The sequence below is a fragment of the Salmo salar genome, chromosome 06, assembly GCF_965601325.2.
Source record: "Salmo salar chromosome 06, fSalSal1, whole genome shotgun sequence".
In the NCBI taxonomy this organism is placed as follows: Eukaryota; Metazoa; Chordata; class Actinopteri; order Salmoniformes; family Salmonidae; genus Salmo; species Salmo salar.
Window position 1 is genome coordinate 66,333,224 of NC_138296.1, and position 23,001 is coordinate 66,356,224.

General features: G+C 42.8%; 1 protein-coding gene across 2 annotated transcripts in view; it reads right to left on the minus strand.

Annotated features, from left to right (window-relative positions):
* Nucleotides 1–18,946, minus strand: part of dcbld1 (discoidin, CUB and LCCL domain containing 1) — a 42,533-nt gene extending 23,587 nt beyond the window's left edge. For both annotated transcript variants that reach the window (XM_014205141.3, XM_014205140.3), the window contains exons 1-5: nt 18,678–18,946; nt 8,467–8,685; nt 3,423–3,566; nt 2,094–2,145; nt 1,695–1,767 (exon numbers count right to left, since the gene is read on the minus strand). In XM_014205141.3, coding sequence (XP_014060616.2) covers nt 1,695–1,767; nt 2,094–2,145; nt 3,423–3,566; nt 8,467–8,685; nt 18,678–18,750 — 561 coding nt within the window. In that variant the 5' untranslated portion in view covers nt 18,751–18,946. The remainder of the gene's footprint in view (nt 1–1,694; nt 1,768–2,093; nt 2,146–3,422; nt 3,567–8,466; nt 8,686–18,677) is intronic.
* Between the last annotated feature and the right edge of the window lie 4,055 nt (nt 18,947–23,001).

Genomic DNA, 23,001 nt, shown 5'->3' on the forward strand with positions numbered 1-23,001 from the left:
AATGACCTTTAAACAAACAGAATATACTGCTAAATGATTCATTCACTACAGTGCTTCTTAACACGGAATGGTGACATATGGAACGATAACCACGTTAATGACCTATATGCAGTGTATCAAAACAATGCGAATGGTTATACCAAATATACTCTGAGGAACCAATAATACAACAAACCGCCCGGTTGTGTTAGTCTAAATGCAAATGAGCGTGTCTATTGAATGGGTGCAGTGGACAGATAAACACCTTCTATTCCACAGGCTTTATCTCGTAATCTAGGCCCTCCACCAAACCCTCCCTATACAACAGCCAACGTGGACTAATCGATCGCTCTGGAGACGAGCTCTATGGTTCAGTCCCTCGTGCTTCTTCCCAGCAGCAGACGGTGGAACGTTGTTGTTGTGCTCCAGCAGCCTATTGTTGTGGGGCTTGAGCTTCCTGCTGGGCTTCCTAAGCCTGAAGCTGTGTCACATTGTCACACTGACCGCTGGCCGCTCAAATCTCCCTGATCATGCCCAAGAGAGAGCCGACCCTCAGGAGACCGAGAAAGCCCCTTGATCCCCTCCAGGGGGCCCACATGAAAGGTATCCGGAGCCCCATAGAGATCATATAATTGATTTTATATGTCCTGAGGCCATAGGTGGGAGGGGTGGTAAAACTATGGTTCTGAAGTGACTCTGGACATCAGTGACCAGAACTTTCTCACAGCGCTTAGTTCTTAAGTGCTTAGTCTGTGTGTGTTTGGCTGTTTACCTCAGTATTACACATCTTATGGTATTACTATATAGCTACTATTTCCAGGTATTACACTGAAAGTTCGGAAATCTCTAGATCTAAATATGTGTAAGGAGCCCAAAGCATTCTACAGTACAAGACCCCTAAGCCAGTTAGACACAAACACTTTTTGTTTGGTTTTACAGTTGCCTTGCTTCTGTGGTTTGACTGACCTGTGATGCAACCTACTAAACAGCAAAACCCAGCTCTGCTGCTGAGGAAAAATGCACTGCAGTTACATAAACAGATTACCCATCCAGTATACCTCCACAACCAGTGTGTGTGTGTGTGTGTGTGTGTGTGTGTGTGTGTGTGTGTGTGTGTGTGTGTGTGTGTGTGTTGTGTTGGGGGGTGGGGGTTTATCAGGGGAACAAAGGGCCCAGCCCCCCCACTCCCCCGAACCCTGAGGTAGAAATGACACAACAAGCACCCTCGGGCAACACAGCAGTGTCCCAACAAATCACAACCACTTGCACAGCAGGAGCCAGACAAAAGCACCAGCAACAACTGGTTAGCCTGGGGCCAACTCCTCATATCCAGCTTTTGGTGTGTCTGTTTCTCAGGCTAACAAGGGCCCATTCAGTAAACCTACTACTACTCTAAACACCTGTGGGCGGAGGTGGTCTAAGTGGGGCCTCTGAACAGTTTAGTTCCTCTGACATAAGACAGGACAGGCTAATGTAATCAAGAGTAAACAAACAAGTGCATGGCTGGTATGGCTGCTTCAGGGGACTAGAACCTGCCAGGGCCACACCGATGCCCCATAAATAACGAATCTCCAAACCAATGTCTGTGGTTACACTTTCCCCTGGGAGGAGGCAGAGACCAAACAGCATTTCTGTCTGCTTTTAGAAACCTGGGAACATACAGTAAAAAGCATGCAATAGGCTACCCTTGAGGACAGTAGTAGAATTTTACTTACATGTCTGTAACCCTGGGAAATGTCCCCGGATATGTCGCCCGCCACTGCTTTGCATCCTGCCGGACAGTACTTCCTGTGAGGGTAGACAACAATAGACACAGTTCAGTGAGTGATCTCTTCACACCAGAGACACCAACATTACAACACCGTAAGTGGACAAAATTGACTTAATGGAGACGTATTGAATAAGATACTTGAATTTAAATTGTATAAAAATGTCAGAATATTGAGGAAATGAGAAGCCCATCTTTGACTAGCTGATGGGTAACAAGGGGTAATATTTTCCATGAAGGTCCATGATCAACCTAGTTATCTATTGTCATTACAGTTCATCAAGGACACAAAGGAAGACACCTTACTGGTTGTAGACACACACCCCTACATACGAAACACCCTTACCTGTACTTTAAGTCGGAGAAATGGCTGCCTTTGTCTAAACATGTCAGCAGATCTGAGGGGAAAAAACAGGAGAGGGAAGAGATACAATGAAGGCTAAAAATATAATCTGACCAGTGGCTTCAGAGTAGAGCAGACAGAGGAAACCAGTCCTGTGGAGCAGAAAGGACCATAACAGGACACTATTAGAACAACAGGATGAAGACCCTGATTCCTTCACTCCCTCTGGGATAAAGGTTCATGTACACACACACACACCACTCTTACATGCTGACCAAACCGGCCATGTTGCAAGCGTTGCAAAATAAATGTACACCTACATATTATTCAACAATTTCATCCAAACTGCTCGCACGCGTCTGCATAGCCAGGCACAAAAATAGAACTTCTATTTTAGACACTTGATGCGCTTCAAGTCCCACTTCTCGCATCTCCTCGCTGGTTTTTAAGAGCATATACCCACGTAGGTGATTGAAAGATGAAAAAAGTCCACACTCATGTCCAGTTGGTGGGGGTAACACGCCTTAAAATTGGTTGCCAAATGCCATATAAAATCCACAGAAGGATCAACGAGGAGAGACTAGGTTTCCCCTTTTTATATGTGGATTAATTGTCAGAGTAGAGAACACACAACTTTGTATAACTCAAAATGGGTCAAAAGTCTACAAAGATATAGCAACAAAAAAATGGACCCTATACATTTCAGGTAAAATAACAACCCAATGTTTATCACCCAGGACAAATTAGCTAGCAACAGCAAGCTAGCTAGCTAGCTAAATGTCCATGACTGTTTGTGTGTTTCGACCTGTCCCCAACTTATATAGTTGGTTCACGGTTGGTTTTGGTATTTTAACCTGCGTGTCATAAACACGTTTGGTGGGGATAGACAAAATCAACATGCGCATGATGGCGCACGCGGACACGCACGGAGACGGTTTGGTCAGCATGTTATCGACCAACGGTCATCTACATTATGCTTTGGTTAACAACAACGGTGGAAACAGGGATATCCATCAAAACCAGTTTGCAAACTGACACCTATAATCTCCTGGATCAGCACACTGTGTGAAATGTGCCTTATTCAACATGGCCTGACTAACAGCCGTCTATGCTGTGTTTGAAAACGATGCCTGTAGAAACAGCCCCATCAGCTCTGGGTTCACCCTGCGCAGAGAAACGAAGACGAAAGGCAAGCCGTGGCATGTGGCAAAGCTGATTGGTTTACCAGGATCACTGTCTGTCCGCCAACCAAGAGGGACGGAACAGGACTCAGACTCAGGTGTTCAATATTAAACCAGCATGGCCGTTAGTTTAGGAGGAAGAGCTTCAAACCTCTGTTGTCCCCGGTGGAGTAGGAGAGAAGAAACCCTCGGCCGGAGATGTGACGCCCGCTGCGGAACTGTACGATGACCTCATTGGAGTCTGTGTGCATCTCTCTGGGGTAGGACTTCAGGCTGCCACAGAATGTCCCATATACTGCAACAGGAGAGAATGGCAGGTTTATCAAAACAACCATTGACCTGCATTAATCTGCATTTTGACAGCAATGTGACCTTATTTCATATTCCAAATGACCAACACAAGACGGTGGCACCAGTGTTTTCCCTAAGTGCCGGCCGTCGGCTAAACTGCCGGTAACAGACTCATCTTCGGCCGGCTACTTTTTCCACTTCATAAATGAACTAGGCTACTTTTCATTTAAAAGTACGCTAGTTCGCTAGTCAGAAAAAGTCTGTATAGCCCTCTCCCGCTAGAATGAACGATATGCCTTGTCATCTATTGATAGGCCAGGCGCCTGTCAGTCACAAAGTGAGCGATGACAGGGAAACTGCTGGTTTGTCAGTCTCCTGGCTGTCCTGCCTCTCCGTACCTGTGTACAGTTTGTGCGCCGTGGTTGGTTGCGGTAAAACGTATTTTCAGGACGCTTCTTTATCGTCTCCTGTGTGTGAATTTACACATCCTATGTAACGTAAGTGGTAACTTAGCCTAAATATTGTTATGTGGCACATTCGTGTATTTTCTTTCACAAGTTTCATATAGCCAGCCACAGAGACGTGGTGCATAGGCTATTTACAAACCATGTGTTTGATGTATTTGAGACCATTCCACTTATTCCGCTCCAGCCATTATCACGAGCCTGTCCTCCCCATTTAAGGTGCCACCAACCTCCTGTTGTAGACTGGGGCGCTAACAACAGCCCAGACAGCTCTTGCAATGACTGAATAAGCGGAGCAGGCACTTTGCTCTTAGCACTATAAAGGGGGCTGCACTGACACAGACTTGACAGATCTAATATAACTAAAATTCTTTTTTTTAATCAAAAAAGTACACATTTTGGTAAACACACAGGTTTAATGTTCTCTTTCTTAGAAAATAGTCCTGATCATATAGGACTAGACAATATCCAAAACAACTAACAAAACTCTGAATTCATACAGTACATTTTCAGTCATTTTAAATTGTCTTTCTACTCAACTCTTTTACCAATGTTGGAGGTAAATAAGTTTAGTTGTGTATTTCAGAAGGAATCAAGGCATTAGAATGGAACAGAGGCCACCAAAATAGAGCAAAACAATTGCATATTATTGGAAAAAACCGACACCATATCTGAGGTCACAGACAGGGTCTGACCTGCTATCTACAGAGTCCCCCCTCCCACTGGGACTGTTTGTCCCTCCAGACCTCACCAACGGGCACACTATTTTCAGCCCCAACAAGCCAAGCCACATCATGTCATTTAAACCGCTCTTCCTCTCACACAGGAGGGAAAAAAAGCTTCCTTTTGTCAACGACAGGAATCTCACTGTAAATAATTTGCAGGGCAGACAAAGAGATGGGAGAGGGAGATGTCCAGGCCAACCTAGTGCCCAGGGCCCTTTCCAATGAGAGGGAACTCAGCCAGTGCTGGTTGTTCTTGGTCTCCATGGCCTTTGTGGCTTTGCTTTCACCTGACGGCCATGATGAGACACGATGCCTCCACCAGTCAGCGCCACGGAAGCCACAGCCTCTGGGTGGAAATCACTATATCCACCGACTCACTGTACTACACGTCAACAACACCGAGGGATTTCATGATGAACAAATACATTCCTCAATCCTATTGTCCTACGGAACATTAGAAGGGTAATATAAGAAGAAGTTTCAAAGAACTGTGAAAATACCACTTTCAAGGTCAGGACACGATTTCCTGTTAGAAAAGTATGACTGGGAATGGGATACTGTAAACAACACTAATTCCTATGGATATTTATGAGCAACACACGTTGTGAAACCTGATTGGTAATGGAATACTTCCACCAGGAAGCTGTTGAGGGGAGAAGCCAAGGCAGGCAGTGTTTCACCACTGAGGTTTCCAAGGGCCCTTGACACCCTGGCCTCTGTACTGGTAACCTCAGCCGTGGGTGAGTTGCAACATGGGCATGATAACCATTCACTACATTAAGATGGATCTGGCAGCTCAACATTAACCTCAGCCCATACCCTGCTCTTCTCCCCAGCCTACTCATTCTTACTCGCAGTGGCAGGCTGAAGGAGAGACTTCCTGTCACAGTGCTGCATGACAAATGCTTCTGTGTGGGGCTACGCTCCGCTAACAGCCGACATACGTTTTATTGCTTGTCAGATATACTGTGACTAATTGTCAGGTGAGGTGACGGTTGCGTCTCACATGTTGTACACACTTGTGTCACTGTTTCCTTAAAACTTGTTTGGGATAGGGGGCAGTATTTTCATGTCCAGATGAAAAGCGTGCCCAAAGTAAACTGCCTGCTACTCAGGCCCAGAAGCTAGGATATGCATATAATTGGTAGATTTGGATAGAAAACACTCAAGTTTCTAAAACTGTTAAAATAATGACTGTGAGTATAACAGAACTTATTTGGCAGGCGAAACCACGAGGACAAACCATCCAGGATATTTTGTTGTTGTTGAGGTGACTCTGTTTTCCATTGGTTTTCTATGGGAACTTAGATTTCTCTGGCACTTGGTTGCAGTTCCTATTGCTTCCATGAGATGTCAAAAGTTTTTAGAAATTGGTTGATGTATTTCTTTAGAGAAATGAAGAAGTACGGCTTTTCAGAACGAGGGTCCAGCAGAGTGGACTATACTGTTTTGATGTGCGCTCCAGGTCATGCGCTTCACGTTGTTTTTATCCGGTATTGAACACAGTTTATCCCGTCTTAAATTTTACCGATTATTTACGTTTTAAAATATCTTAAGTTGGATTAGGAAAGTTGTTTGAAATGTTTGGACAGCGTTTACAGGTAACTTAGTCGTCATGCTGGGCGAGTTGGAACCGGTGTTTTTCTCAATCAAACGCGCCAAATAAATGGACATTTTGGAGATATAATGACGGAATTAATTTGAACAAAAGGACCATTTGTGATGTTTATGGGAGAGTGCCCACAGAAGAAGTTCAAAAGGTAAGGCATGAATTATATCGTTATTTCTGGTTTTTATGTCGCGCCTGGCGGGTTGAAATGTGATTGTCATGTGTTTGTTTGATGGGGTGCTGTCCTCAGATAATCGCATGGTTTGCTTTCGCCGTAAAGCCTTTTTGAAATCTGACACGGTGGCTAGATTAACAAGAAGTTAAGCTTTAATTTGGTGTATTGCACTTGAAAGTTAAATATTGAAAATTAAAGTTAAGAAAGTTAAATATTTGTAATAATTTTTGTAGAATTTCGCGCTCTGCAATTTCACCGGATGTTGTGGAAACGTTCCGCTAGCGGAACCCCTATCCCAAACAGGTTAAATTTGTTCAATACAAATTGATTGACTTCTAACAAATGTATGACAATCAATGTAAAGAAATTGGAATGAAGATTACATGGAGGGTTAAGGGTCATAATGTCTTACTGTATGAGTCAGTTAAGAGCACACTATCTGTAAGGCCTGTCTATTCAACTCAAACATTCTACATATCTGCTGCAAAGCCCTGAGCACTTATTCTCGGTTAGCCCATATTATGGCAAGAACAGCAATAAAAATAAAGCGAAATGAGAAACGACAGTTTATTACTTTAAGGTCAGTCAATCCAGAAAATGTCAATAACTTTGAAAGTTTCTTCAAGTGCAGTCGCAAAAACCCTCAAGCGCTATGATGAAACTGGCTCTCATGAGGACCGCCACAGGAATGGAAGACCCAGAGTTAGTTCATTAGAGTTACCAGCCTCAGACAATTGGGATTTAACTGCACCTCAGATTGCAGCCCAAATAAATGCTTCAAAGTTCAAGTCCCAGACATCTCCACATCAACTGTTCAGAGACTGCGTGAATCATTTTTGGTTCCAACCGCTGTGTCTTTGTGAGACGCAAAGTAGGTGAACGGATGATCTCCGCATGTGTGGTTCCCACCATGAAGCATGGAGGTGGGGGTGTTTTGCTGGTGACACTGTGTGATTTATTTAGAATTCAAGGCACACTTAACCAGCATGGCTACCACAGCATTCTGCAGCGATACGCCATCCCATCTGGTTTGCGCTTAGCGGGACTATCATTTGATTTTCAACAGGACCATGACCCAAAACACACCTCCAGGCTGTGTAAGGGCTACTTAACCAAGAAGGAGAGTGATGGAGTGCTGCATCAGATGACCTGGCCTCCACCATCACCCGACCTCAACCCAATTTAAATGGTTTGGGACGAGTTGGACCGCAGAGTGAAGGAAAAGCAGACAAGTGCTCACCATGTGTGAGAACTCCTTCAAGACTGTTGGAAAAGCATTCCAGGTATATATCTGTATATCAGTATATCTGAAACTGGTTGAAAGAATGTCAAGAGTGTGCAAAGCTGTCATTGAGGCAAAGGGTGGCTACTTTGAAGAATCTCAAATATAAAATATATTTTGATTTGTTGAACACTTTTTTGGTTACTACATGATTCCGTATGTTATTTCATAGTTTTGATGTCTTTACTATTATGCTACAATGTAGAAAATTGTCAAAATAAAGAAAAACCCTTGAATGAGTAGGTGTGTCCACTTTTGACTGGTACTGTATATTCAAACCCTATCAAAGCACAGATCTCAAGGTAACAGAGAGACTTTAATAGAATACTCGGTGGGCTTGAATTCTCAGACCAGCAGGATCATCCACACTTTCCTCTTTGTTGTAGTTGAGAACAGCCTCACACAGAGACATCCGCTCCCTCCTCCAGCTCTCTATATATAGTCAAATCCCCCACAAGAACTCTGTCCTTGGCTATTAAGTTATTAGGGTAGCGCAGTCTGACATGTGCTTTTCATCTCTGGGGAAGGAACTTTGTGAAGACTGTTCTGTGTAGAACCACCACTACCACAGCTAGCTAGCTAGGTCATACATCAACTCATAGACCCAGAGAGACAATAGCCAAGGCCAAGATGGTTGACTCAGACTCACCATGTTCTCCCCCGTAGCCCCCCTTGAGGACCTTGACGTAGTCCGACTGGCAGTCCCGTGCCTCCACGTCGAGGTCACCAAACCTGATGACTAGGCTGTTGCCCTCTGGCACCTGGATCTTCCACTCACACCAGGTATTGTTAGGGTAGGTGCCCGGGTAGCTCTTAGAGGAGAGGACACCGCTCTCTGGGCCCAGCACGGAGTGGCCACAACCGTCATCTGGACAAAACCATAGGAGAGAAGTCGAGTTAGATTAGGATGAAGTTCTCTCTCTACTAGAGGTCGACCGATTAATCGGAATGGGCGATTAATTAGGGCCGATTTCAAGTTTTCATAACAATCGGAAATCGGTATTTTTGGACGCCGATTTGGCCGATTATTTTTTTTTTTAACCTTTATTTAACTAGGCAAGTCAGTTAAGAACACATTCTCATTTTCAATGACGGCCTAGGAATGGTGGGTTAACTGCCTTGTTCAGGGGCAGAAAGACAGATTTTTACCTTGTCAGCTCAGGGATTCAGTCTTGCAACTTTACGGTTAACTAGTCCAACGCTCTAACCACCTGCTTTACATTGCACTCCACGAGGTTATGCAAATGCAGTAAGAAGCTAAGCTAAGTTGCTAGCTAGCATTAAACTTATCTTATAAAAAAACAATCAATCATAATCACTAGTTAACTACACATGGTTGATGATATTACTAGTTTATCTAGCCTGTCCTGCGTTGCATATAATCGCTTAGGTACACGTTGCTCCAACCATAAACATCAATGCCTTTCTTAAAATCAATACACGAGTATATATTTTTAAACCTGCATATTTAGTTAATATTGCCTGCTAACATGCATTTCTTTTAACTAGGGAAAATGTGTCACTTCTCTTGCAAACAGAGTCAGGGTATATGCAGCAGTTTGGGCCGCCTGGCTCGTTGCGAACTGTGAAGACTATTTCTTCCTAACAAAGACAGCCGACTTATCCAAACGGGGATTAATTTAACAAAAGCGCATTTGCGAAAAAAGCACAATCGTTGCACGACTGTACCTAACCATAAACATCAATGCCTTTCTTACAATCAATACACAGAAGTATATATTTTTAAACCTGCATATTTAGCTAAATGAAATCCAGGTTAGCAGGCAATATTAACCAGGTGAAATTGTGTCATTTTGCGTTCATTGCACGCAGAGTCAGGGTATATGCAACACTTTGGGTAATTTGTCAGAATTGTACGTAATTATGACATAACACTGAAGGTTGTGCAATGTAACAGGAATAACGTTTTGTTTTCGAGATCATAGTTTCCGGATTCGACCATATTAATGACCTAAGGCTTGTGTTTCTGTGTATTATGTTATAATTAAGTCTATGATTTGATAGAGCAGTCTGACTGAGCGATGGTAAGCAGCAGCAGGCTCGTAAGCATTCATTCAAAATAGCACTTTCTTGCGTTTTGCCAGCAGCCCTTCGCAATGCATTGCGCTGTTTATGACTTCAAGCCTATCAACTCCCAAAATTAGGCTGGTGTAACCCATGTGAAATGGCTAGCTAGTTAGCCGGGTGCACGCTAATAGCGTTTTAAACGTCACTCGCTCTGAGACTTGGAGTAGTTTTTTCCCTTCCTCTACATGGGTAACGCTGCTTCGAGGGTGGCTGTTGTCGATGTGTTCCTGGTTCGAGCCCAGGTAGGAGCGAGGAGAGGGACGGAAGCTGTACTGTAACACTAGCAATACTAAAGTGCCTATAAGAACATCCAATAGTCAAAGGTATATGAAACACAAATCGTATAGAGAGAAATAGTCCTATAATTCCTATAATAACTACAACCTAAAACATCTTACCTGGAATATTGAAGACTCATGTTAAAAGGAACCACCAGCTTTCATATGTTCTCATGTTCTGAGCAAGGAACTTAAACGTTAGCTTTTTTACATGGCACATATTGCACTTTTACTTTCTTCTCCAACACTTTGTTTTGCATTATTTAAACCAAATTGAACATGTTTCATTATTTATTTGACGCTAAATTGATTTTATTGATGTATTATATTAAGTTAAAATAAGTGTTCATTCAGTATTGTTGTAATTGTCATTATTACAAATGAATAAAACATTACAATCGTTTTTTTTTTTTTTAAACGGCAGATTAATCGGTATCGGCTTTTTTGGTCCTCCAATAATCGGTATCGGCGTTGAAAAATCATAATCGGTCGACCTCTAGTCTCTACTTTGTTGTATTTCAGTTACATCGTTTAAGACTTGTTAGACCATGATATGAGGAATGTGTGATGGTGGAGCTAGGTGGAGAGAAACCAATAAGATGCAAAGTGCTCTCTCATCTGGAAGGCAAATAAAAACATTTTGTAAGACAATCAACATTGTACATTCAAGGCTCAACTTTCACTTCACAACCAGGACAAGCAACCAGTAAAAAATACATTTATCAGTCTGCTTGCCAACATTACTAATTTCAGCAGCAGGTCTAAAAAGAGAACATGCCAGTACATATAAAAGGAATCACTCATGGTAAGTAAACACTTAGGGAGGGAGACAAGTCAAGACATGCCAAACATATTGTAAATGTTGCATTGTGTCAGTCAAATAAAATGCCTAATGAGAGCTATTTGAAATCAGTCCTAATTACATCAATCACAGTGAGTCATAATGAACCAATGTCTCATGAGCCAACATCTTCTCCTTAGACCGACAAGTCAAAACAAACAGGAGTTACTTCACAGAAATACCTGCTGCATTTCTGTTTAGGAACGCACAGCATAACACTGACACACAACCTCCAAGAAAGGCAATTGCTCTCTCCCTGGAGATCCCCATTGGGTGAAAGAAGAGGTGGGGTGTTTGACTGCTCAGCTGCTGGGGCCAGACCAGATCCAGGCTCCTGCAGGTGTGGGGCTGCCCTTTGGCCGTGTGTGTGTGTGTGTGTATGTGTGTGTGTGTCAGTGGATCCCACGCCTTGGAGCCCTGGTGACACAGTGGCCCCTGTTTACAGGGAGGTTAATCCACTGTCCCCCAGGGTGTGGCATTAACACCTGTGACAGCACTAACAGGCCTGCATGGGCCTCATGGCAGCTGTGTCCCACAGAGACCAGTCACCAGACTGCTTCCCACCGACCTTGACCCAGTCCTAGTCTCTAATCCCTTGCGACTTCATGTAGATAGGACATTATTGCTTAGCAATATGGTGAAAATGAAACCTCTTATCAAAGGCAATGTTGAGCTACTAAATTACCATATTGATATAGGCTACCTATTGAATTCTTCAATCATACAGTGAGGGGAAAAAAGTATTTGATCCCCTGCTGATTTTGTATGTTTGCCCACTGACAAATAAATGATCAGTCTATAATTTTAATGGTAGGTTTATTTGAACAGTGAGAGACAGAATAACAACAAAAAATCCAGAAAAACGCATGTCAAAAATGTTATAAATCGATTTGCATTTTAATGGGGGAAATAAGTATTTGACCCCCTCTCAATCAGAAAGATTTCTGGCTCCCAGGTGTCTTTTATACAGGTAACGAGCTGAGATTAGGAGCACACTCTTAAAGGGAGTGCTCCTAATCTGTTTGTTACCTGTATAAAAGACCCCTGTCCACAGAAGCAATCAATCAGATTCCAAACTCTCTACCATGGCCAAGACCAAAGAGCTCTCCAAGGATGTCAGGGACAAGATTGTAGACCTACACAAGGCTGGAATGGGCTACAAGACCTTCGCCAAGCAGCTTGGTGAGAAGGTGACAACAGTTTGTGCGATTATTCGCAAATGGAAGAAACACAAAAGATCTGTCAATCTCCCTCAGCCTGGGGCTCCATGCAAGATCTCACCTCGTGGAGTTGCAATGATCATGAGAATGGTGAGGAATCAGCCCAGAACTACACAGGAGGATCTTGTCAGTGATCAAGGCAGCTGGGACCATAGTCACCAAGAAAACAATTGGTAACACACTACGCCGTGAAGGACAAATCCTGCAGCCCCCGCAAGGTCCCCCTGCTCAAGAAAGCACATATACATGCCCGTCTGAAGTTTGCCAATGAACATCTGGGTGAAAGTGTTGTGGTCAGACGAGACCAAAATGGAGCTCTTTGGCATCAACTCAACTCGCCGTGTTTGGAGGAGGAGGAATGCTGCCTATGACCCCAAGAACACCATCCCCACCGTCAAACATGTAGGTGGAAACATTATGCTTTGGGGGTGTTTTTCTGCTAAGGGGACAGGACAACTTCACCGCAGCACATTAAGGTCCTGGAGTGGCCTAGCCAGTCTCCAGACCTTAATCCCATAGAAAATCTGTGGAGGGAGCTGAAGGTTCGAGTTGCCAAACGTCAGCCTCGAAACCTTAATGACTTGGAGAAGATCTGCAAAGAGGAGTGGGACAAAATCCCTCCTGAGATGTGTGCAAACCTGGTGGCCAACTACAAGAAACGTCTGACCTCTGATTTCCAACAAGGGTTTTGCCACCAAGTACTAAGTCATGTTTTACAGAGGGGTAAAATTCTTATTTCCCTCATTAAAATGCAAATCAATTTATAACGTTTGACATGAGTTTTTCTGGATTTTTGTTGTTGTTATTCTGTCTCTCACTGTTCAAAGAAACCTACCATTAAAATTATAGACTGATCATTTCTTTGTCAGTGGGCAAACATACAAAATCAGCAGGGGATCAAATACTTTTTCCCCCTCCAGTTATACTGAAATATAAAAACACAACATGTTAAGTGTTGGTCCCATGTTTCATGAGCTGACATAAAAGATCCCAGAAATGTTCCATATGCACGAAAAGCTTATTTGTCTCAAATGTTTTGTACATCCCTGTTAGTGAGCATTTCTCCTTTGCAAAGATAATCCATCCACCTGACAGGTGTGGCATATCAAGAAACTGATTAAACAGCATGACCATTACACAGGTTCACCTTGTGCTGGGGACAATAAAAGGCCACTCTAAAATGTGCAGCTTTGTCACACAACACAATGCCACATGTCTCAAATTTTGAGGTTGCGTGCAATTGGCATGCTGACTACAGCAATGTCCACCAGAGCTGTTGCCAGATAATTTAATGTTCATTTTTCTACCAAAAGCCGTCTCCAACGTCGTTTTAGAGAATTTGGCAGTACGTCCAACCGGCCTCACAACCACACCAGTGGCCAGGAGGTAGGGGCTAGGGGTTTGTTTTTGGACTGGGCCCTTAAACTCAGATATATGTGGCACATAAACACTGTCCAGACATCAATGGTAGGTTCTGTGTGATGGTGGAGCATTTTGTATAGGAATAAACATGGATTAAAAAACACTGACTTGTGGATAAGAATCCCTAAAGTTAGATTCTTTCCAAGGAAGGTAAATCAAATTGAATGGAAAAACATTTAAGCAAAATTAGCAGGCCCGTGGACAAATGAGGCTATTAAAAAGCAAGATGGGAGCTTTGACTTGTCTGGCCAGTCCCAAGCCATGGAGCGGCAGGCACACACAGTGGCCTTTGTGGTCCGAGGCTGAACTAGGTCCAGATGTGAGGCTGGGTGAACACCACAGCGGGACGGAACTTTTTAAACAGGATGCAGCTACCCACCTGGAAGAAGGTGCAGGAGCGGTGACATCATTACCACAATGGTAAAGGAGGAAATAGACAACACCTATGCCGCAGAGCATTACTGACCATAGGTGTGTAAACAGAGAAGGGCAGAGTGGGCCCTATAACATCCACTGAAGAGTATTTTCATGTAGTGGTTTGTTTGGGACAATAACAATCAACCTTTCTGTCTACTGTATGTTTAAGGTTGAACTTTTTTTTTGTGTTTTTTTTTTTTTTTTACAGTTAGTCCAGATGTACTTTTTTTAAACACTTGACAGCATCCCCAGCAAACAGGCCAACTAAGCCTGTTTTTAATCTTCCATGACCTAGACATTTTCCGATCCTCTCTGATATGGGGTGCCTGTGTTGGAGGTTTCAGTCTGTCTTTTTTTATGCTCCTAAGATTCCTCATTCATAGCAAGGCAACATTTGTCTATGCAGTGCATATAGCTAGCTTGACGACTCACACTGACTAAATTCTTCAGCTGCTCTGTCATTCGCTACATACTTTAGCCCGAAACTCATTGAAGTTGTTTTGTAGTGACGAGTGGCGTTGTACAAAACAATGTCCAGAACAGACACACTGCAGTTTTGTCACAACACAATGCCACTGATGTCTCAAGGTTTGGGGGTTTGTGCAATTGGCATGCTGACTGCAGGAATGCCCACCAGAGATGTCGCCAGAATTTAATTTAAATTTCTCTACCATAAGCCGCCTCCAACATCTTTTTAGAGAATTTGGTAGTACGTCAAACCGGCCTCAACTGCAGACCACGTATAACCACACCAGCTTAAGACCTCAATATCCGGATTCTTCACCTGCAGGATCGTCTGAGACTAGCCACCCGGATAGCTGATGAAACTGAGTTTGCACAACCAAAGAGTTTCTGCACAAACTGTCAGAAACAGTCTCAGGGAAGCTCTGCGTGCTCATCGTCCTCACCAGGGTCTTGACCTGAATGCAGTTCGGCGTCAACGACTTTAGTGGGCAAATGCTCACCTTCGATGGCCACCGGCACGCTGGAGAGTGTGCTCTTCACGGATGAATCTCGGTTCAACTGTACTGGGCAGACGGCAGACAGTGTGTGGGGCGTCGTGTGGGAGCGAGCAGTTTGCGGTTGTTAATGTTGTGAACAGAGTGCCCCATGGTGGCAGTGGGGTTATGGTATGACCAGGCATAAACTACAGACAAACAAACACAATTGCATTTTATCGATGGCAATGTCAATGCACAGAGATACCGTGACGAGATCCTGAGACCCATTGACGTGCCATTCATCCGCCGCCATCACCTCATGTTTCAGCATGATAATGCCCATGTTACAAGGATCTGTACACAATTCCTGGAAGCTGAAAATGTCCCAGTTCTTCCATGGCCTGCATACTCACCAGATATGTCACAGAGCATGTTTGGGATGCTCTGGATCCACGTGTACGACAGCATGTTCCAGTTCCTGCCAACATCCAGAACTTCGCACAGCCATTGAAGAGGAGTGGGACAACATTCCACAATCAGCCTGATCAACTCTATGCGAAGGAGATGTGTCATGCTGCATGAGGCAAATGACTGGTTCTGATCCATGCACCTATCCATTTTAAAAGGTATCTGTGACCAATAGATGCATATCTGTATTCCCAGTAATGTGAAATTCATAGATTAGGTCCTAATGAATATATTTCAATTGACTGATTTCCTTATGAACTGTAACTCAGTAAAATCTTTGAAAATGTTTGCATGTTGCGTTTACATTTTTGTTCAGTGTAGTTGTCACGGTATTAGACTAAGCATAGGTTATTTGATGATGTTGAAACGTTGAAATGGTGCTGGAATAGTGCAGGCAGGTCCTGTTTTCCTTGCAACTTCCGGTAACTCTCCATGGTTCTAAATCAATAGGTGCTGAGTAATCCGAAAATGTTGGAAACATTAAAAAGAAAGGTTCACCCATTTTGAATGGTACATTGTTTTTGTGCATCTCTGAGTGATGTTCTATCTATTCCCTGGGTCATTTCATGTTTATCTGAGTTATTGGCGTTCAAACAGGCAGAAATCCAGCCAGTATGATGTAACACAGTTAAAGTCGCTCTCGTTTGGAAGTCCAAACTGATATATTTGACTAAAACATAATAATTTCAAACCTTGATTACATTTGTATATGATCACGTGTTTCTCTATTATGCGTGGGAATACTTGAAACAGATTTCCAAAATTAAAATCACAGAGCTGATTTCCTGGTGTTTTTACAATTAAGTTGAGCAGATTAGAGTATTTTCATTGTCTTCTCTTTACAGCAATAGCCATTTCAAATCATATCAAATTATATTTGTAAATAAACTAAACATAATAATAGTCCAGGTGGCCATTTGAATACTTGTTTAGCAGGGTTAGAAGCTGTTAAGGAGCCTTTTGGACCTAGACTTGGCGCTCCGGTACCGCTTGCCGTGCGGTAGCAGAGAGAACAGTATGGTATGACTTGGGTGACTGGAGTCTGACAATTTTTGGGGCCTTCCTCTGACATTTGAACTCCAAACTATGTTTTTCAGCGATTGGATTTAGAAATATTGCGATATTCCTGGCTGGGCCTCTGTTTCACTAACATTCGCAACTCAACAATCATCTCTTTGCTATTTGCCACGCAGCGCTGGCCAAATTGCGGGCCCTTCCGACAGGCTATGCGATTTAAAACAATAAAACAGAGAAGCTAATGATCATCCATATCATGCTCTGGTGTAGTAGCATTTAGAATAATTAAAAAATGTTGTTGATTAAATAAATTTTCTCCCCAATTTCGTGATATCCAATTGGTAGTTACAGTCCTGTTCCTTCGTTGCAACTCCCGTACGGACTCCGGAGGGGCGAAGGTCGAGAGCCGCGCGTCCTCCGAAACACAACCCAGCCAAGCCGCACTGCTTCTTGACACAATGCCCGCTTAACCCGGAAGACAGCCGCACCAATGTGTCTGAGGAAGCACCGTACACCTGACTACCGTGTCAGCGTGCATTGTGCCTGGCCCGCCACAGCAGTCGTTAGTGTGCGATGGGACAGGAACATCCCTGCCGGCCAAACCCTCCTATAACCCGGACGACCCCCCCATGGGTCTTCCGGTCACGGCCAGCTGTGACAGAGCCTGGACTCGAACCAGGTTCTCTAGTGGCACAGCTAGCACTGCCATGCAGTACCTTAGACCACCGCGCCACTCGGGAGGCCCTTCATTTTATTAATTTCTGTATAGGCAGGAGTAGGCCAATTAGGCTATATAACTTGTGCAATTCAATTTACTTTAGGGGAAGCGTAGCCTTATAGATGCGCTGCAATTCTTCCCCAACTCTATGTTGGACTATAATATGAATCGGACTAAAACTGCTCACTGCATGGCTCAACATGAGAATCCCAAAGGCAGACAGTTTGAGAGATTTAGCGGTCTCCTAAACTGACTGCTTGTGAGTGCTAAGGCATGCGTGGCACTACAGTGCATTGTTCAAGAGCCAGCGGTGCGTCCTTGGTAATGAGCGACAATACCACAGGAGCACAGGCACAAAAAGATGGCCCAGCTTCTAAGGGAGAATCTCAATTGCATACGCCTCGTGTCCTCTACCCTCGCCACCCTCAAAACCCATTGGATGAGAAAGCTAGAGGTCCTTTTCCTCCAATGGGTTTTGAGAAGGAGGCGAGAGGATGCGAGGAGAACAAAATTGAGATGCTTCCAATGGCACGTAGCCTACTATGAGCCTAGAAGGTTACATGAGTACAACATCGAGCCATGCTGTCACTGCGGTGTGAGAGGACGATCATAGCTAGTATTATCCCAGCACCCAGTCAGTTCCTTCCTTTTGGCAGGTTTGTCACTGGTGAAAGACACCTACTGTATCTTCAAGGATTGTTAGATTACAATTGACGGGTATAGTATGTTGCCCTACATGTCAACAACATCCTAACTGACAACACATTCGAATATTTCATATCATGGAAGCCTGCTGACGATCTCATACGAGTAGGGGATTTGCTGAGGAAACGTTGAAACAAACCGTCTCTGCTCAGTGGAAAGGTTGAAATATTTAAGTAGAGTGTGGAGATCAATGAATCCATAAGAGTGCATTTTTAAACTAAGGTCAACAGGCCTTAATGGTTAACCATTGCACATTCCTCATCTAATATAGTAAGTACAGCTCAAGGAGTAATGTTTGGAAGACAACTGTTAAAACATGACTGGTTACATTTGAGTCAGAGTTCTCAACGTTTTGCATGATTGAGCGCAACTTAATGTGGCCTAACAATGATATAATGTATCAAATGTATGATGCATAAGATACATTGTTGCAGTTATATGCCACACACTATTGTTACATTTGACTGTTGGCAACCCAGTTATCACAACCCAGTCTACTTAACATTCGAGGCTTGTTGAACATGCCACCCAGTGTTATTAACCCTTGATCTGCCATGTGGACCAGGCACACCAATGAAGTCTAGTACAAAGTAAAATGATCGGAACCATGGTGAATTAAATAAAAAAATATATATTTCCAATCGAATGTAAGGTAACTAGATCTGTTAAATCTCATCGGTTGTAGTACAAAAAGTATTGGGTAACCGTGTAAATCCCTGTTGCTAACAACGGTTAGTTTGCTTACCGAGTTTTTCACCGACCGCGGAAAGTATAGACCAAACGACAAAGAATCCATTAACTTTCTTCTTTACAGACATCTCAGCTTTTATCCACAGTAACGCAACGAAGGCGCATATGGAGACACATTTGTTTCGTTTTCATGGGATCATTTTCTTTAGGAAGTTTTGCCGTAATAGAAAGGACCCCGACGCGCTCCGTCTGTTTCTGTCCTGCCTGCTTCTCCACAGTAGATTCATTCCTTGAATGAACTCTTCCGTGTTTCATCCACAGGCGTCGACCAACCAGTCTGACCGCCTCTGTGTCGTTGGGGAGGGGGGGATAATTGCTGAGCAGCCAAGAAAAGTAGACACGCAACACAATTAATCAAAATAATTGTTGAGTTCAACTGCCTTCCCCCCCTCCGGCTGAAAGTTATAGGCCTATGATCGTTAATACTAGGATTACTTCTTACATACAATATTCTGTACTCAACTGCCAGTTTGCTACCCTACATATTGTAGCCTATTTAATGACAGCAATACTATCACTTAGGTAAGATGTTTTTTGGTTTAACATATAATGACCATAGGGCAGTGAGGTATGAAAGATCCCTGTTCATGTGTTGATTGATCTAATCAAATAGTATGCATGCTTCTCTTTTGCTCTGTCTCTATGCATCTGCATTTTATTATTTCACCTTTATTTAAACAGGTAGGCTAGTTGAGAACAAGTTCTCATTTACAACTGCGACCTGGCCAATATAAAGCAAAGCAGTGCGACAGAAACAACACAGAGTTACATGGAATAAACAAGCGTACAGTCAACACAATAGAGAGAGAAAAAGAAAGTCTATATACAGTGTGTGCAAATGGCATGAGGAGGTAAGGCAATAAATAGGCCATAGTAGAAAAGTAATTACAATTTAGCAGATTAACACTGGAGTGATAGATTAGCAGATGATGATAAGCAGATGATGGTGTGTAAGTAGTGATACTGGTGTGCAAAAGAGCAGCAAAGTAAATAAAAACAATATGGGGATAAGGTAGGTAGATTGGGTGGGCTATTTACAGATGGACTATGTACAGCTGCAGCAATCGGTTAGCTGCTCAGATAGCTGATGTTTAAAGTTAGTGAGGGAAATCCACTTTTGACTGACTGGTGTTATTTCGCTTTAGGGAAATCTATTTTTTATATTCCTTGTTGAATTTTTTTGTTGTTGAATAGAACGTTCATGCTATTGGTTGATCAACAAGATCTTCTTGACCAATGTCTTTCCTGTAAAGAAGGACTACTTTACTGTAAGGGCCATCTCCAAATTGTCCCCCTGCTGCTCTCTTGCCAAAGACAGAGAAGTTATACGCTGTCTCACTACCACACAGTGACCGTACTGGCCTCTCAGGGGAGATGGTGAGGGGAGGCTGTGGGACTCCCCTAGGCCTGGGCCTGCTGCTAGTTGCAACAAACACGTTAACACGTCCGCATCTGAGCTCCATTAAACACTTCCGCAATCACATGGGCTCATATCACACATGTCCTGAACCATAAACTTTTATGGGTTTGATAATGGCAAATGCAGCTGGAGCTTAGGCTTACTACCAGCATAGATCAAATCGAGCAGAGTTAATCACTAGCTAGGCTGGAACTAAGTGCTGAGACCACAGGCACATAATGTGGTACAGTGACCAGATGATGCAATAATGAGTTAAAAAGGGAGGAAGCATCAAGATAGGCAGACTCATAAGGCTCTGTTCAGACTGCCTTAACGCTGTGGCCTATTGATTATTAGTCATGTATTTTATCACCTTGATGTATCTTCCTTTTCTTTTTTTCACTTTTTTTTCTTTTGCTTAAACAGCAGGCAATCTTACATATTGTGTCTTTAATGTTGATCTTTGGTCCATAAATTGAATAGTGGAACTATAGCTCATCCGAGTGGAATTTCTGTGCACTGCAGGTCAGTAGAGTAGGGACAGTAGAGACACAGATGAAAAGGGGTCGTATTATGATATTTGGTAGAGATGCAGAGTGATCAACAGCAAATCTGTCATTTTGTCAATGTCCCTATTACAGCACTGGGCCTGAAAATAGTTTGTGTTTATTTTGAGGTCACTCTGGAGTAGGCCTATGTGACTTTCTGTATTGAAAGGCATAGACTTTCCCTTTTTTTTACAGAACCATTTCAAGTGTCACCCATTACAATTGCTGTGTAAATCAAACACACTTCTGAAAGCAGTATCTGGAAATCCACTATCTGCAATTGATTGAACCCCTTTGGATAAAATAATCAAATGGCCTTCTAAACTGAACAAAAATATGGATAGAATATAGCAGCCTGCAGATGGCGCTGTTGATTAAGAAGGGATCGCATGCTCTTTTCTATACAGGGATTAAGACCCATTGGCGACTACACTGCGTGTACAAAACATTAGGACCACTGGAAATTGCTGCTGACCTTGACAATAGCTCAGGGGCGAAAATCTGATATCAACTTTGGAGGGGACAATTACATGACATTTTCTCAAGAGCAATTCCTGAGGGGGACACCAAAAGTAGTGCTGTAACACATAGCCTACATTGTAATATGGTAAATGTATATTGAGGAACCAAAGAAATAAGGTGTTTGCCGTACTCCTAACTACCGGTACCCAAAACTACACAACTAATCACAACAGCAATACCATTGCCTTTAACAAATCTTAGTTCAGTTTAAGTTGAGAGTGGGGGTATCCATGGCATTTTCCAATTATGTTCCTATTTTACAAGTCAAAAAGATGGAGAACCTTTCATAATGTTGCCAAACAAAGACTCAACAAACTTACCTGAGACTCCCTGTCTCTGCCAGTCTGTCCCTGCATATCTGTCCCCAACTCTGCTGTCTGTGTGCCATCTGTTGCCTGCTCTGCCTAATGACATCATTGTGAAACATTTCCATTAGAATTTAATTTCTTTCTTATGAACATTTTATCAACTAGTCTTTGAGATATTAGGCTACTAGGGTTCTTACTATGCGTTTTGGTGTATTGAAAAATACTCTGATGTCCGTCTTTTATTTTTCTGCCATTTTTCTACCTGGCTGGCTGGCTGGCTACACACACACACAGTGTGTAGGTTATTTACAGTAGGAGATGGGCTTCTATCATCTTCAATCATTCTATTTGGGCTTCGATCTAAAAGGTAGCTAGCAAATGTGAAACGGATTAAAATGACAAGAGTTGACAGCTGTATGAGTTCACCATTTACACAACATATGCTGCAACCTTTTGTAATTTTAATAGTTTGTTTCATATTGGCTGGCTTCCAACAATAGCTGAATTTGCAAAGCTAGCGAGCACCAATTCAGTTTCAGTGGTGTTTGCTATAATCTTTGCTACCCGGGTTAAATAAAGGTGAAATAAAATAAATAAATAAAAGTTCACTTGCGACAATTTAGCTTTTGCAATGAGACCATTAAATATATTTAAGACAATGGTAGAAGAGAGTGTAGTTCTGTTCAGTTTGGATTTCAGTTTATCGCTAACCTTATCACAGGGACTTTGAAGCACTAACTTACATCATCTGCATGCTGATTCCATCTTTGACGACGCTACATAAATGGAATAGGTACTAGCTAGCTTAATAGTTAATATTTGCGCGCTAGCTCTGCATATTCAGCTAGTGTGTGTGCGCGATTGACTGGATTAACCTCACGTCAGTTACGTGCATTGAGTGCCTTTCAGACAGTAGATACAACCTCTCTGTTACCTAGCAAGCTAAGGAACTGGCAGTGGATCAAACCATTGTGAGGCAAAGGGTGGGGGGGGGGTTGCAATCTTTTGAAACTTAAAAACGTGCTATTAAGTGTGTATAATCAGCACAATTGCTTTCATTGCGTATTATTAATATTATTTAAATTACATAGTTATGTTTCAGTGATATATTGGGGGGGACAAATCATATTTTTCCCAGGATGGAGGGGTCGTGTCCCCCCCGTCCCCCCCGGGATTTCCACCCCTGCAATAGCTTATATTGAACCTCAATGATATATTAACCCAAGGTTAGAAACAAGTTTTAATAAAAGGGAGAAACCTGAACAAATAGCAAGTAGTCGTTGGTGCACTAGAAAAGACTCAAGGACCGAGATAATAGATCTGGCTATAATGTACAGCACATCTTATGAAAGAAAGGCCATCAGGCTTATGGTTCCTCTCCTTTGGCCTCAAAGTTTCATTTTATTTCCAAATGACACTGACCTACAATATACAGTGAATGTGTTCACAGGCCATGTCATTGGATTTAGGTGAAAAGTTGGGTGAAAAAAATGATAAAATTCCCTTATGTTGATTACTTTATTCAAATCCATTCAGTTTTCA